Below are 12,303 nucleotides of genomic sequence, written 5' to 3' on the forward strand. Positions count from 1 at the left end.
CTACTAGTGCATAAAGAAAACAAATCTTTCACATCCGCCATTTATGATGGCAATTGTGCTTTAAAGATGAGCATTGGTGTTGGGCCCAAGATTCAAATCTTCACGGTTCCATGCCAAACACTCTAACAAGGTGGCTTCGTGCGCCGCCCTTCTCCCTTAAGAGAAGTATTGGATCGCATTGGTGTTATTCTGGTATTGTATACCTATGTCATTATATGCTGTATGATCATACCACTCATAGTTTGGTTTTCCTTTTCGTTTTTTCCAAATATGAGTGTATTCGATCTCTATACGACAATGTTTGCACTCTATTCCAAGCCTTCTTATTCAAAGACAAGCTTTCATCCTTGCAAGAGTCTCTTTTGATCATATTCATATAGCTGATTTCATTGGGGTGAGTATCCTCGATTTGTGGAGCCTTTTGAACAGTTTTCGAGGAAGCCTACAATTCGCTACGCACCCTAGAGATGTCCTTCAAAAAAATCACAAGTCCATGGATACCCCCAGGCACCTGGTCTCAGTCCAACCACCCGGTCCCCTTTGCTCCGGGCACCCGGGGTACACAGGCCGATCGGCTATATAAGTGGGAGGGCGTGGGGACTAGGGTTTCTTCCGACTCCAGTTGCCCCCACGGCCCCCAAACCGCCGCATGTCGCCTCTTCCACTGTCGTTGCCATCGGTGACCCTCCAGTCCTCCCGACCTCCTCCGGGCGACTTTTTCGAACCCCTTGGCATCCTCCTGCAGTACATCCTTGATTACATCCGTGCTTTTTGCTCAAATCTCCATTATCTTCGTATCTAGATGAGATTCAATTAGGGTTGCATATCATAGGATTTCTCATAGTGGATCTAGTTTTACATATGAGTGTGGCCTCGATGGTAGTCAGTTTGCATCTCGATTTTTTTAGATCCGTTGATGAGATGCTAAAACTAACGTTCCTTCGGGTGCCTGGTTTGTGATGTCCGCTGCGATGGTGGGTTGGACGCGGATGGGTAGGAAGGTAGTCTTATGGAAATTCAACAAGAGGCGCAGTAGCGTTAGCAAACAATCCAGAATTTTTCTGAGTTGTGTGGCAGTGCCAGCAAAGGTGTGGGTGATGATGAGCGTATCATCGGCATATTGAAGGACGGTGGGGAGGTTTTGATCTAGGGGGTGGTGAAGTAGACCGTCAATGTGGGCACGAAAGATTAGGCGTTGCAAGATATCGGTGACGAGAATGAACCAAAAGGGGGGAAAGGGGGTCCCCTTGTTTGAGACCGTTTTTACAATTTATCCAGGGGCAGAAACACTGTTTAGCACAACCACGGTTTCATCCCTGGTTTCATCTACAGATTTGTGTTTCAAGGGTTATAATCCCTGGTTTCATCTATTGATAATCAAGAGAACATAAAATCGGAGATTTGTACGATAACAAGCACATGATATTGTGAATGTTACCAAAGTCTGCCATTATGTTGATTTAAAATTACAAAATATATTTTCAGTAAAGAACATACTTATCGACTGTAGCAAAGTTATATTTTAATGGAAAATTTAGAACAGGATAGCAGTCAGCAAGGCTTATGGAAATCGAATATCTACATAAGAGCTGAGGCAAAACCTTGCAAAAACATGGTGGTATATCCACTTCCGCTCCACAAAGGGACAACAAAATATCGGCTACAAAAAAATTTAGTTAAGAAAATAATTCATAAAACAATCACGGTGATGCAATCAAACATCCAACCGACAAAGAAATACTCCCACGGTAGCATATGAGTACCATGTAGCCGATCTATGTTTCAAGAGATGGTAAAGCTTTGCCTTTATAGATACACATATGTGACCTCTTCCCAAGTTGTACTAATGTTCCAGGACAAGAATAGTGACAGAAACAAATTGGACAAAAGTTATGTCCGCATGGATACGAGACTATGAGTTAACAATGGAAATGCAGTTAGCGGTGTGCGCAGATACAAAATAATGCATTAATGTCAGCAGCATAAGATAAAAAAACCTTTTAGTGACTCGATGACAACTAGTTTTGCTAATATTCTAGGTTAACAGGACAATATGTGAGAATTAGAGGTCATGAAACTAGCCTTTTGAATACAAAAGTTTCAAGAGAAGATATAGCTTCCTCCCCACCCTTGATGCAAATCGATACTGAGATGTAGGGCATGGTGCAGAGCAAATAATCAAATCAGCAGACCTTGGTCATTTCAACATCTTGCAGTTGCTGGGTGTCTTCAGGTAGGGGCATGACAGATTTTACAGCTAGGGGCATGTCACAGAGCCTGAGTGGATGGATTGCATCTCTTCTGCAGATTGCAACTGGTGTCAAATACATGAACAGATAAAAGGATGATTCAGTACAGATATGCGATCTGAAATGAGAAGCAACGAGTTTCAAATAGTTAAACAGATAAAAAACTGATTCAGTACAGCTATGCGATCAAAACTGGCAAGCAACGAGTGACATATATACAAACAAATAAAAGACTGATTCAGTGCAGATATACGATCTAAACAGAGAAATCAAATGGATCAAATCAGTCAGTCTTAAAAAAAACACAATTCAGCAGTGAAGCATTTCGCCAGGATTCAGAATAGAAGTGATTGCATTGAACAGAAGTACAGAGCAAGGTATTACACAGCCTACTGAACCCCATGACAGAATACAACCGGCGCACGCCAAATCAGTAAATCTCATCTACGACAGCACAGATCACAGAGCAAACGAGGAAGTTGCTTCACCACACAAATCTAGCCTCCGAAGCCGTAGAGGGTGCGGCCCTGGCGCTTGAGCGCGTAGACGACGTCCATGGCGGTGACGGTTTTGCGGCGGGCGTGCTCGGTGTAGGTGACGGCGTCGCGGATGACGTTCTCGAGGAAGATCTTGAGGACGCCGCGGGTCTCCTCGTAGATGAGGCCGGAGATGCGCTTCACGCCGCCCCTCCTGGCCAGCCTCCGGATCGCCGGCTTGGTGATGCCCTGGATGTTGTCGCGGAGGACCTTCCGGTGCCGCTTGGCGCCGCCCTTGCCCAGCCCCTTGCCGCCCTTGCCGCGCCCAGACATGGCCGCTCCTCTCCGAGATAGTGTGATTAGGAAGAAGAGGAGCTGCTGCCTGCTTTGGAGGGAGTCTGATGCTTGCGATGGGATTAGGGATCTGAGGGCGGGGGGTTGGTTTATATGGGGAGGATTTAGGAGGGAACTGCAAGATTTGGGGGACTTTGGGGGCGGGAGGGGCTTCGCTGGGTCGATCCGCGAGACGGTGGAGATGCGACGTTGGATTGAGATCAGAAGGGTGGGATGAGGTGGGAGGGTGCTGGCCCGGATCCATGATGTGGCGCCGGATGTGGGGTCTGGGCGGTTGTTTTATCGTATATGTTTTGTTAGGAGTAATAGTATTAGTATTAGGCTAATTAGGCGATCAGTAGATTCCTTAGAATATCCTAACTGGTCGTTGGAATCCTGGCGTTCTCCAGACGCAGTACCTAGCGAACAATCATCGTGTCTTTCCAAACCATCGTCGTGTCTTTCCGAATCGACGCGAACACTGTAACCAACTTGTACTTGCGACTGTTTAGGAGATATAAAACCTGCAGTCACTATCAATGAAAGCACTCATTCACTTCAATCTTTCTTTTCTTCTCACGTTATCATGCACGCATCGCTCTCGTACAGAGAGAATAGGCCAAGATGAAGAAAGGTGAGAACAATGGCATTGTTGCCAGACCTTGCTTTTGCCTTCGCCAGGTTCGTGGCCAGGGAGCATCGTCGTTTCCGTCTTCCTCGACGGACTTTTGGTCTGGCCGTTGTTCGTCGTCGGAACTATGGACGTCGCCTGAACAGGAATGGCGGCCTCCGCCGCCACAGTGCACCATACCGTGCTCCTCTTCGTCACTACGGTCCTGGTGGTGGCCTCCTTCGCCGCCATGCTTATCGCCAGCGCCTCCACTGTGCTCACCGCTGGGTGCACGACGGCAACTCCCCTGGAGCGCCAGGACCGAGTACCAGGGCGGATGCGCCCAGGGAAGAGTTCCTGGTCATGCCCCAACAGGTTGCTGCCGCTCCAAACGATGTCAACGAACAGGTTGATCCAGTGCCGAACGTCGCTGCAGGGGTCGGGATCGAGTACGAGGATGAGGCCTCTGCCTCCAACATCACAACGGATGCCACCGAACTACCGCCTCCTCCGCCGGTGTATGCGCCCATGGAGTGGATGCTTGCCGGACCAAGCGCCGGATGGCTCGTCGATGACCCAGATCGCTACTTCTCCGATGAGGAACTCGCAGCGCCGCCTACGCTGATATACTCTTGCCCGGGCTACGGGTACGGGTCGGGCCTCCTGTCCCCGACGCCATCTGACGAGGACCCAGAGCACTTCAACCCGCCGGGCTACGATCCACTGCCAGAGTTCTCCTCACCGCCTGTTGCAGTCCCCTGGACGCATGATACGTCCATTTTGCATCATGTTTCCTTACTATTATTTATGACGTTTTTATCCATAATATGCTTTTTAAAGTAATTATAATGTCTTTTCTCTCATAATTTACAAGGTACACACAAAGAGGGAGAATTCCGGCAGTTGGAAATCTGGACCTGAAAAAGCTACGTCAGGCTACCTATTCTGCACAACTCCAAATAAGCTGAAACTTCACGGAGATTTTTTATGGAATATTTGAGAAATATTGGAGCAAATAACTGCCAGAGGGGGCCTACCAAGTGGGCACAACCCACCTGGGCGCGCCCTGGTGGGTTGTGCTCACCCAGGGCCACCTTCGGTGCCCATCTTCTGGTATATAGGTCATTTTGACCTAGAAAAAATAAGGAGAGGACTTTCGGTACGGAGCGCCGCCGTCTCGAGGCGGAACTTGGGCAGGAGCACTTTTGCCCTCCGACGGAGCGATTCCGCCAGGGGAACTTCCCTCCCGGAGGGGGAAATCATCGTCATCATCATCACCAACAACTCTCCCATCTTGGGGAGGGCAATCTCCATCAACATCTTCAACAACACCATCTCATCTCAAACCCTAGTTCATCTCTTGTGTTCAATCTTGTTACCGAAACTATAGATTGGTGCTTGTGGGTGACTAGTAGTGTTGATTACATCTTGTAGTTGATTACTATATGGTTTATTTGGTGGAAGAATATATGTTTAGATCTAATATGCTATTTAATACTCCTCTGATCATGAGCATGATTATCATTTGTGAGTAGTTACTTCTGTTCTTGAGGTCACGGGAGAAATCATGTTGCAACTAATCATGTGAACTTGATATGTGTTCGATATTTTGATAGTATGTATGTTGTGATTCCCTTAGTGGTGTCATGTGAACGTCGACTACATGACACTTCACCATATTTAGGCCTAAGGGAATGCATTGTGGAGTAGCACTTAGATGATGGGTTGCGAGAGTGACAGAAGCTTAAACCCCAGTTTATGCGCTATTCCGTAAGGGACCGATTGGATTCAAAAGTTTAATGCTATGGTTAGAATTTATTCTTAATACTTTTCTCGTAGTTGCGGATGCTTGCAGGAGGGTTAATCATAAGTAGGAGGTTTGTTCATGTAAGAACAGCACCTAAGCACCGGTCCACCCACATATCAAATTATCAAAGTAGCGAACACGAATCAAACCAACATGGTGAAAGTAACTAGATGAAATTCCCATGTACCCTAAAAAACGCTTTGCTTATCAGACCGTTTTGGCCTGTCCTTTGCCTCAAAAGGATTGGGCTACCTTGCTGCACTTTTGGTACTACTATCGATACTTGCTCGTTACAAATTATCTTGCTATCAAACTACTCTATTACTTACAATTTCAGCACTTGCATATATTACCTTGCTGAAAACCACTTGTCATTTCCTTCTGCTCCTCGTTGGGTTCGACACTCTTACTTATCAAAAAGAGCTACAATTGATCCCCTATACTTGTGGGTCATCAAGGCTATTTTCTGGCGCCGTTGCCGGGGAGTGAAGCGCCTTTGGTAAGTGGAATTTGGTAAGGAAATATTTATATAGTGTGGTGAAATATATTTTCACTTGTTACTATGGAAAACAATCCTTTGAGGGGTTTGTCCGGGGTATCTTCACCTCGACCGGAACCCCGGGGTATCTTCACCTCGACCGGAACCACAATTAGCTACCTCTCAACCTACTGCACCTATTGAAAATATTGAATATGAAATTCCTTCGGGTATGATAGAACAACTGCTAGCTAAGCCTTATGCAGGAGATGGAACTGAACATCCTGATATGCACTTGATATATCTAGAACAAATTTGTGGATTGTTTAAGCTTGCAGGTTTACCCAGGGATGAAGTTATGAAAAGGGTTTTCCCTTTATCTTTGAAGGGAAAAGCATCGGCATGATATAGGCTATGCGATGATATTGGATCTTGGAATTGGAATCGATTGAAATTGGAGTTCCACCAAAAAAATTATGCTATGCATCTAGTTCATCGTGATCGGAATTATATATATAATTTTTGGCCTCGTGAAGGAGAAAGTATTGCTCTAGCTTGGGGAGGCTTAAGTCAATGTTATATTCATGCCCCAATCATGAGCTCTCAAGAGAAATTATTATTCAGAACTTTTATGCTCGGCTTTCTCGTAATGATCAGACCATGCTTGATACTTCTTGTGTTGGTTCTTTTATGAAGAAGACTATTGAATTCAGGTGGGATCTTTTGGAAAGAATTAAACGCAACTCTGAATATTGGGAAAAGGTAAAGAGAAGCTTAAGTCTGATTGTGTTAAGTCTTTTATGGATACCGATGCTTTTCAAAAGTTTAGCACTAAATATGGACCTAACTCTGTGATAGTAGCCTCCTTTTGTGAATCATTTTCTACTCATGTTGATCTCCCTAAAGAGAAGTGGTTTAAATATCACCCACCTATTAAAGAAGAAATCAAAGAACCGGTACCAGTTAAAGAAGAAACTATACTTTATAATGTTGATCCAGTTGTTCCTTCTGCTTATATTGAGAAACCACATTTTCCTGTTAGGACAAAGGAACATGCTAAAGTTTCAACTGTGGTTAACAAAAGCTATATTAGAACACCTAAACCTGATGAACAAATTAAAGTAGAACCTAGTATTGCTATGGTTAAAGATCTCTTAGAAGAAGATATAGATGGGCATGTTATTTACTTCTGTGAAGAAGCTGCTAGAATTGCCAAACCTGATAAAAAAGATAAACATAGACATGTTGTTGGCATGCCCGTCGTCTCAGTTAAAATAGGAGATCACTATTATCATGGTTTATGTGACATAGGTGCTAGTGTGAGTGCTATTCCTTACAACTTATATCAAGAAATTATGAATGACATAGCACCCGCATAGATAGAAGACATATATGTTACTATTAAACTTGCTAATAGAGACACTATATCACCAATTGGGATTGTTAGAGATGTTGAAGTCTTGTGTGGGAAAATAAAATACCCTACTGATTTTCTTGTTCTTGGTTCCCCACAAGATGACTTATGTCCCATTATCTTTGGTAGAGCTTTCTTGAACACCGTTAATGCTAAAATAGACTGTGAGAAACAAACTGTCGGTGTTAGTTTTGGTGGTGAATCTCATGAGTTTAATTTTTCCAAGTTTAGTAGAAAGCTTCATGAAAAAGAATTGCCTAGTAAAGATGAGTTAATTGGTCTTGCTTCTATTGTCGTGCCTCCTACTGATCCACTAGAACAATATTTGCTAGACCATGAAAATGATTTACATATGCATGAAAGAAATGAAATAGATAAGATTTTCTTCGAACAACGTCCTCTGCTTAAACACAATTTGCCTATCGAAACTCTGGGAGGTCCTCCTCCACCTAAAGGTGATCCTGTGTTTGAATTAAAACAATTGCCGGACACTTTGAAATATGCTTATCTTGATGAAAAGAAGATATATCATGTTATTATTAGTGCTAACCTTTCAGAACATGAAGAGGAAAGATTACTGAAAGTTCTAAGGAAGCACCGAGCTGCTATTGGATATACTCTTGATGATTTAAAGGGCATTAGTCCCACTCTATGTCAGCACAAAAATAATTTGGAACCTGATGCTAAACCCGTTGTTGATCACCAACGTTGGTTAAATCCGAAGATGAAAGAAGTGGTAAGAACAGAAATATTGAAACTTCTGGAAGCAAGTATAATCTATCCTATAGCTGATAGTAGATGGGTAAGTCTTGTTCATTGTGTTCCTAAGAAAGGAGGTATAACTTTTGTTCCTAATGATAAGAACGAACTTATTCCACAAAGAATTGTTACAGGCTATAGAATGGTAATTGATTTTAGAAAATTAAACAAAGCAACTAGAAAAGATCATTACCCTCTGCCTTTTATTGATCAAATGCTTGAAAGATTATCTAAGCACACACATTTTTGCTTCCTTGATGGATATTCTGGTTTTTCACAAATACCTGTTTCTCAACCTGATCAAGAAAAGACCACTTCTACTTGTCACTTTGGAACTTATGCTTATAGACGTATGCCTTTTGGTTTATGTAATGCACCTGCTACCTTTCAAAGATGTGTGACTGTTATATTCTCTGACTTTTGTGAAAAGATTGTTGAGGTTTTCATGGACAATTTCTCTGTTATGGGAAGTATTTTGACGATTGTTTAAGCAATCTTGATCGAGTTTTGCAGAGATGTGAAGAAACAAATCTTGTCTTGAATTGGGAGAAGTGCCACTTTATGGTTAATGAAGGTATTGTCTTGGGTCATAAAATTTCTGAAAGAGGTATTGAAGTGGACAAAGCTAAGGTTGATGCAACTGAGAAAATGCCATGTCCTAAAGATATCAAAGGTATTCGTAGTTTCTTAGGTCATGCTGGTTTCTATAGGAGATTTATCTAAGACTTTTCGAAAATTTCTAGGCCTCTTACGAGTCTTTTGCAAAAGGATATTCCTTTTGTTTTTGATGATGATTGTTTAGAAGCCTTTGAAACGCTCAAGAAAGCCTTAATTTCTGCACCTATTGTTCAACCACCTGATTGGAACTTGCCTTTTGAAATTATGTGTGATGCTAGTGATTATGCTATTGGTGTTGTTCTAGGACAAAGAGTTGATAAGAAACTGAATGTTATTCATTATGCTAGTAAAACTCTAGACAGTGCTCAAAGAAATTATGCTACTACTGAAAAAGAATTCTTAGCAGTTGTGTTTGCTTGTGATAAATTTAGACCTTATATTGTTGATTCCAAAATAATTGTTCACACAGACCATGCTGCTATCAAATATCTTATGGAAAAGAAAGATGCTAAACCTAGACTTATTCGATGGGTTCTCTTGTTACAAGAATTTGATTTACAGATCACTGGTAGAAAAGGAGCTGAGAACCCCGTAGCTGATAACTTGTCTAGGCTTGAAAATTTGTGTGATGACCCACTACCTATTGATGATAGTTTTCCTGATGAGTAGTTAGCTGCAATAAATGTTGCTCATAGTACTCCTTGGTATGCTGATTATGCTAATTACATTGTTGCTAAATATTTACCACCTAGCTTTACATACCAACAAAAGAAAAAATTTCTTCTATGATTTAAGACATTACTTTTGGGATGACCCACATCTTTATAAAGAAGGAATGGATGGTATTATTAGACATTGTGTACCTGGGCATGAACAGGGATAAATCCAACGGAAATGTCACTCTGAAGCTTATGGAGGGCATCATGCTGGAGATAGAACTGCTCACAAGGTATTGCAATCTGGATTTTATTGGCCTACTCTCTTCAAGGATGCCCGTAAGTTCGTCTTACCCTGTGATGAATGTCAAAGAATAGGTAATATCGGTAAGCGTCAAGAAATGCCTATGAATTATTCACTTGCTGTTGAACCATTTGATGTTTGGAGATTTGTTTACATGGGACCTTTTCCTTCCTCTAATGGGTATACACATATTTTGGTTGCTGTTGATTATGTTACTAAATGGGTAGAAGCTATTCCAACCAGTAGTGCTGATCACAACACCTCTATTAAGATGCTTAAGGAAGTTATTTTTCCAAGGTTTGGAGTCCCTAGATATTTAATGACTGATGGTGGTTCACACTTTATTCATGGTGATTTCCGTAAAATGCTTGCCAAGTATGATGTTAACCATAGAATTGCATCACCTTATCATCCTCAGTCTAGTGGCCAGGTTGAACTTAGCAATAGAGAAATAAAATTAATTTTGCAAAAGACTGTTAATAGGTCCAAGAAGAATTGGTCTAATAAATTAGATGATGCACTTTGGGCTTATAGAACAGCATATAAAAATCCTATGGGTATGTCTCCTTATAAAATGGTTTATGGAAAAGCTTGTCATTTGCCTCTTGAGTTAAACATAAAGCATATTGGGCCATCAAAGAGCTCAACTATGATTTCAAACTTGACGATGAAAAGAGGTTATTTGATATTAGCTCTTTAGATGAATGGAGAACCCAAGCTTATGAAAATGCAAAATTATTCAAAGAAAAAGTTAAAAGATGGCATGACAAAAGAATACAAAAGCATGAGTTCAAAGTTGGAGAATATGTTCTTTTGTACAACTCTCGTTTCAGATTCTTTGCAGGAAAACTCCTCTCAAAATGGGAAGGCCCATATGTTATCGAGGAGGTTTATCGGTCTGGAGCCATCAAAATAAATAATGCCGAAGGTACTAACCCAAAAGTCGTCAATGGGCAACGAATAAAACATTATATCTCAGGTACGCCCATTAATGTTGAAAGTAATATTATCCAAACTTTGACACCGGAAGAACATATAAAAGAGTCCTTCCGGAACACTCCAGAATCGTGAAAATAAGGAGGTATGTGATACAGTAAGTAAACGGACTCCGAAAAATCCGCAAAAATATTTTTTATCAGTTTTCGAATATTTAGAAAAATAGGAAAATAAGAAACTTCCAGGAAGCATACCCTGGTGGGCATAAGACACCAGGGCGCACCAGGCTTGCCTGGAGCCTGGCGCGCCCAGGTGGGTTGTGCCCACCTGGGACACCTTCCGGACTCCGTTTTTTTACAGTTTGCTTGTCCCCCAAGATAAAAAATCTATATATACTTCCTGAACCTGTTAACCACCGTATCGCGGAGAAATCCTCTGTTTTTTTCCTTGTTGTTTTCTGTCAAATCCCATCTACCATGGCTGCTTCAAGCTCCTCCAAGGACAAGTTCTTCAAGAACATCATCAACCCATATCTGCGGGAGGTGGTGCAGCACCTTCAAACCATCCAGATGCATGAGGGGGTGCTTCACCTCCACAATGTGCAAGGACCCAAGGGGACCGGTGACGGTGTCCTGGACTAGGGGGTACTCACCACGTCGTCTCTGGACAGGGTGGATCGGGCCGAGGACCCCCATGGCGGTTCTATCATGGGCCACTTCGGACAGCCCATGCCGCATACAACGAAGATTCCACAAGACTTGGCGCCCAAGACGAGGACTCTCCAAAACCCTAGGCCTCCGGTGTGCTATATAAACCGAGGCCAGGCTAGTCAATAGACCATCTCATATTCATTACTACAATCTCGTGGTAGATACATGTACTCTGTACTATACCCCATATAAACACAAACAAAGCAGCATGTAGGGTATTATCTCTTCGAGAGAGCCCGAAGCTGGGTAAAATCCCATGTCCATGTTACCATCGCTCCAAGACGCCTAGCTTAGGACCCCTACTACGAGATACGCCGGATATAGAACCGATGTTGGTGCTTTCATTGAGAGCCTGCTGGGTGATCGTCATGGATCGATGGGATGATCAGGTGATATTTTTTCAGTCACTTTCATGTATATTTTCTCTTTTGCGAAATCCTTGCTATCACCTTTTGCTACGTTGTTCATAGTCAGATCGAAATCCAAAAGGTTTTATGCGGCGGCAGCCATATCCGTCGTTCGAGGATACCTTGGATCCGAGTTACCCATAGGCCATTAAGGTCCTGGAAAGCCGCGCATGTAAACAGCAGCCTTGCTGCATGGATCAACGCGAAGATTATAGGGCAATCTGAGCAGCAACACAGGCCAGCCGAGGAGATAGCGAGCGTATTGCCCGTCCCCACGCAGAAGCAGTACAAGAGGGCCGTCTGACAAGAGTCCTGATCGGCGGCGGCATGCAGGGAAGTTTCCATACATCCTCCTTTATCCTTATTACTCACCTTTTAATTATGTGTGGAGGAAGGCTACACTTTTTGCTAGTAGCCTACGTAGTTATGGGTGCACTTCCTAATTGCAATGCATGCATGCACAAAGCACATGCATTGGTCAATTTTCTTTTAATACTTGCATGCAATGATTTAATGCACCTTGAAATTTGAACATGTGATAGGGAA

General features: G+C 42.7%; 1 protein-coding gene across 1 annotated transcript; it reads right to left on the reverse strand.

Moving 5' to 3' along the window:
- Nucleotides 1–2,583: 2,583 nt before the first annotated feature.
- On the reverse strand, nucleotides 2,584–3,152 carry LOC109750034 (histone H4). Its single transcript, XM_020308982.4, has one exon. The coding sequence runs from the start codon at nucleotides 3,056–3,058 to the stop codon at nucleotides 2,747–2,749; it is 312 nt and encodes a 103-aa protein (XP_020164571.1). The 5' UTR covers nucleotides 3,059–3,152; the 3' UTR covers nucleotides 2,584–2,746.
- Between the last annotated feature and the right edge of the window lie 9,151 nt (nucleotides 3,153–12,303).

The sequence above is a fragment of the Aegilops tauschii genome, chromosome 2, assembly GCF_002575655.3.
Source record: "Aegilops tauschii subsp. strangulata cultivar AL8/78 chromosome 2, Aet v6.0, whole genome shotgun sequence".
In the NCBI taxonomy this organism is placed as follows: domain Eukaryota; kingdom Viridiplantae; phylum Streptophyta; class Magnoliopsida; order Poales; family Poaceae; genus Aegilops; species Aegilops tauschii.

Coding starts and splice junctions, on each gene's coding strand:
- LOC109750034 (XM_020308982.4), bottom strand. CDS start 3,058: ATGTCTGGGCGCGGCAAGGGCGGCAAGGGGCTGGGCAAGGGCGGCGCC.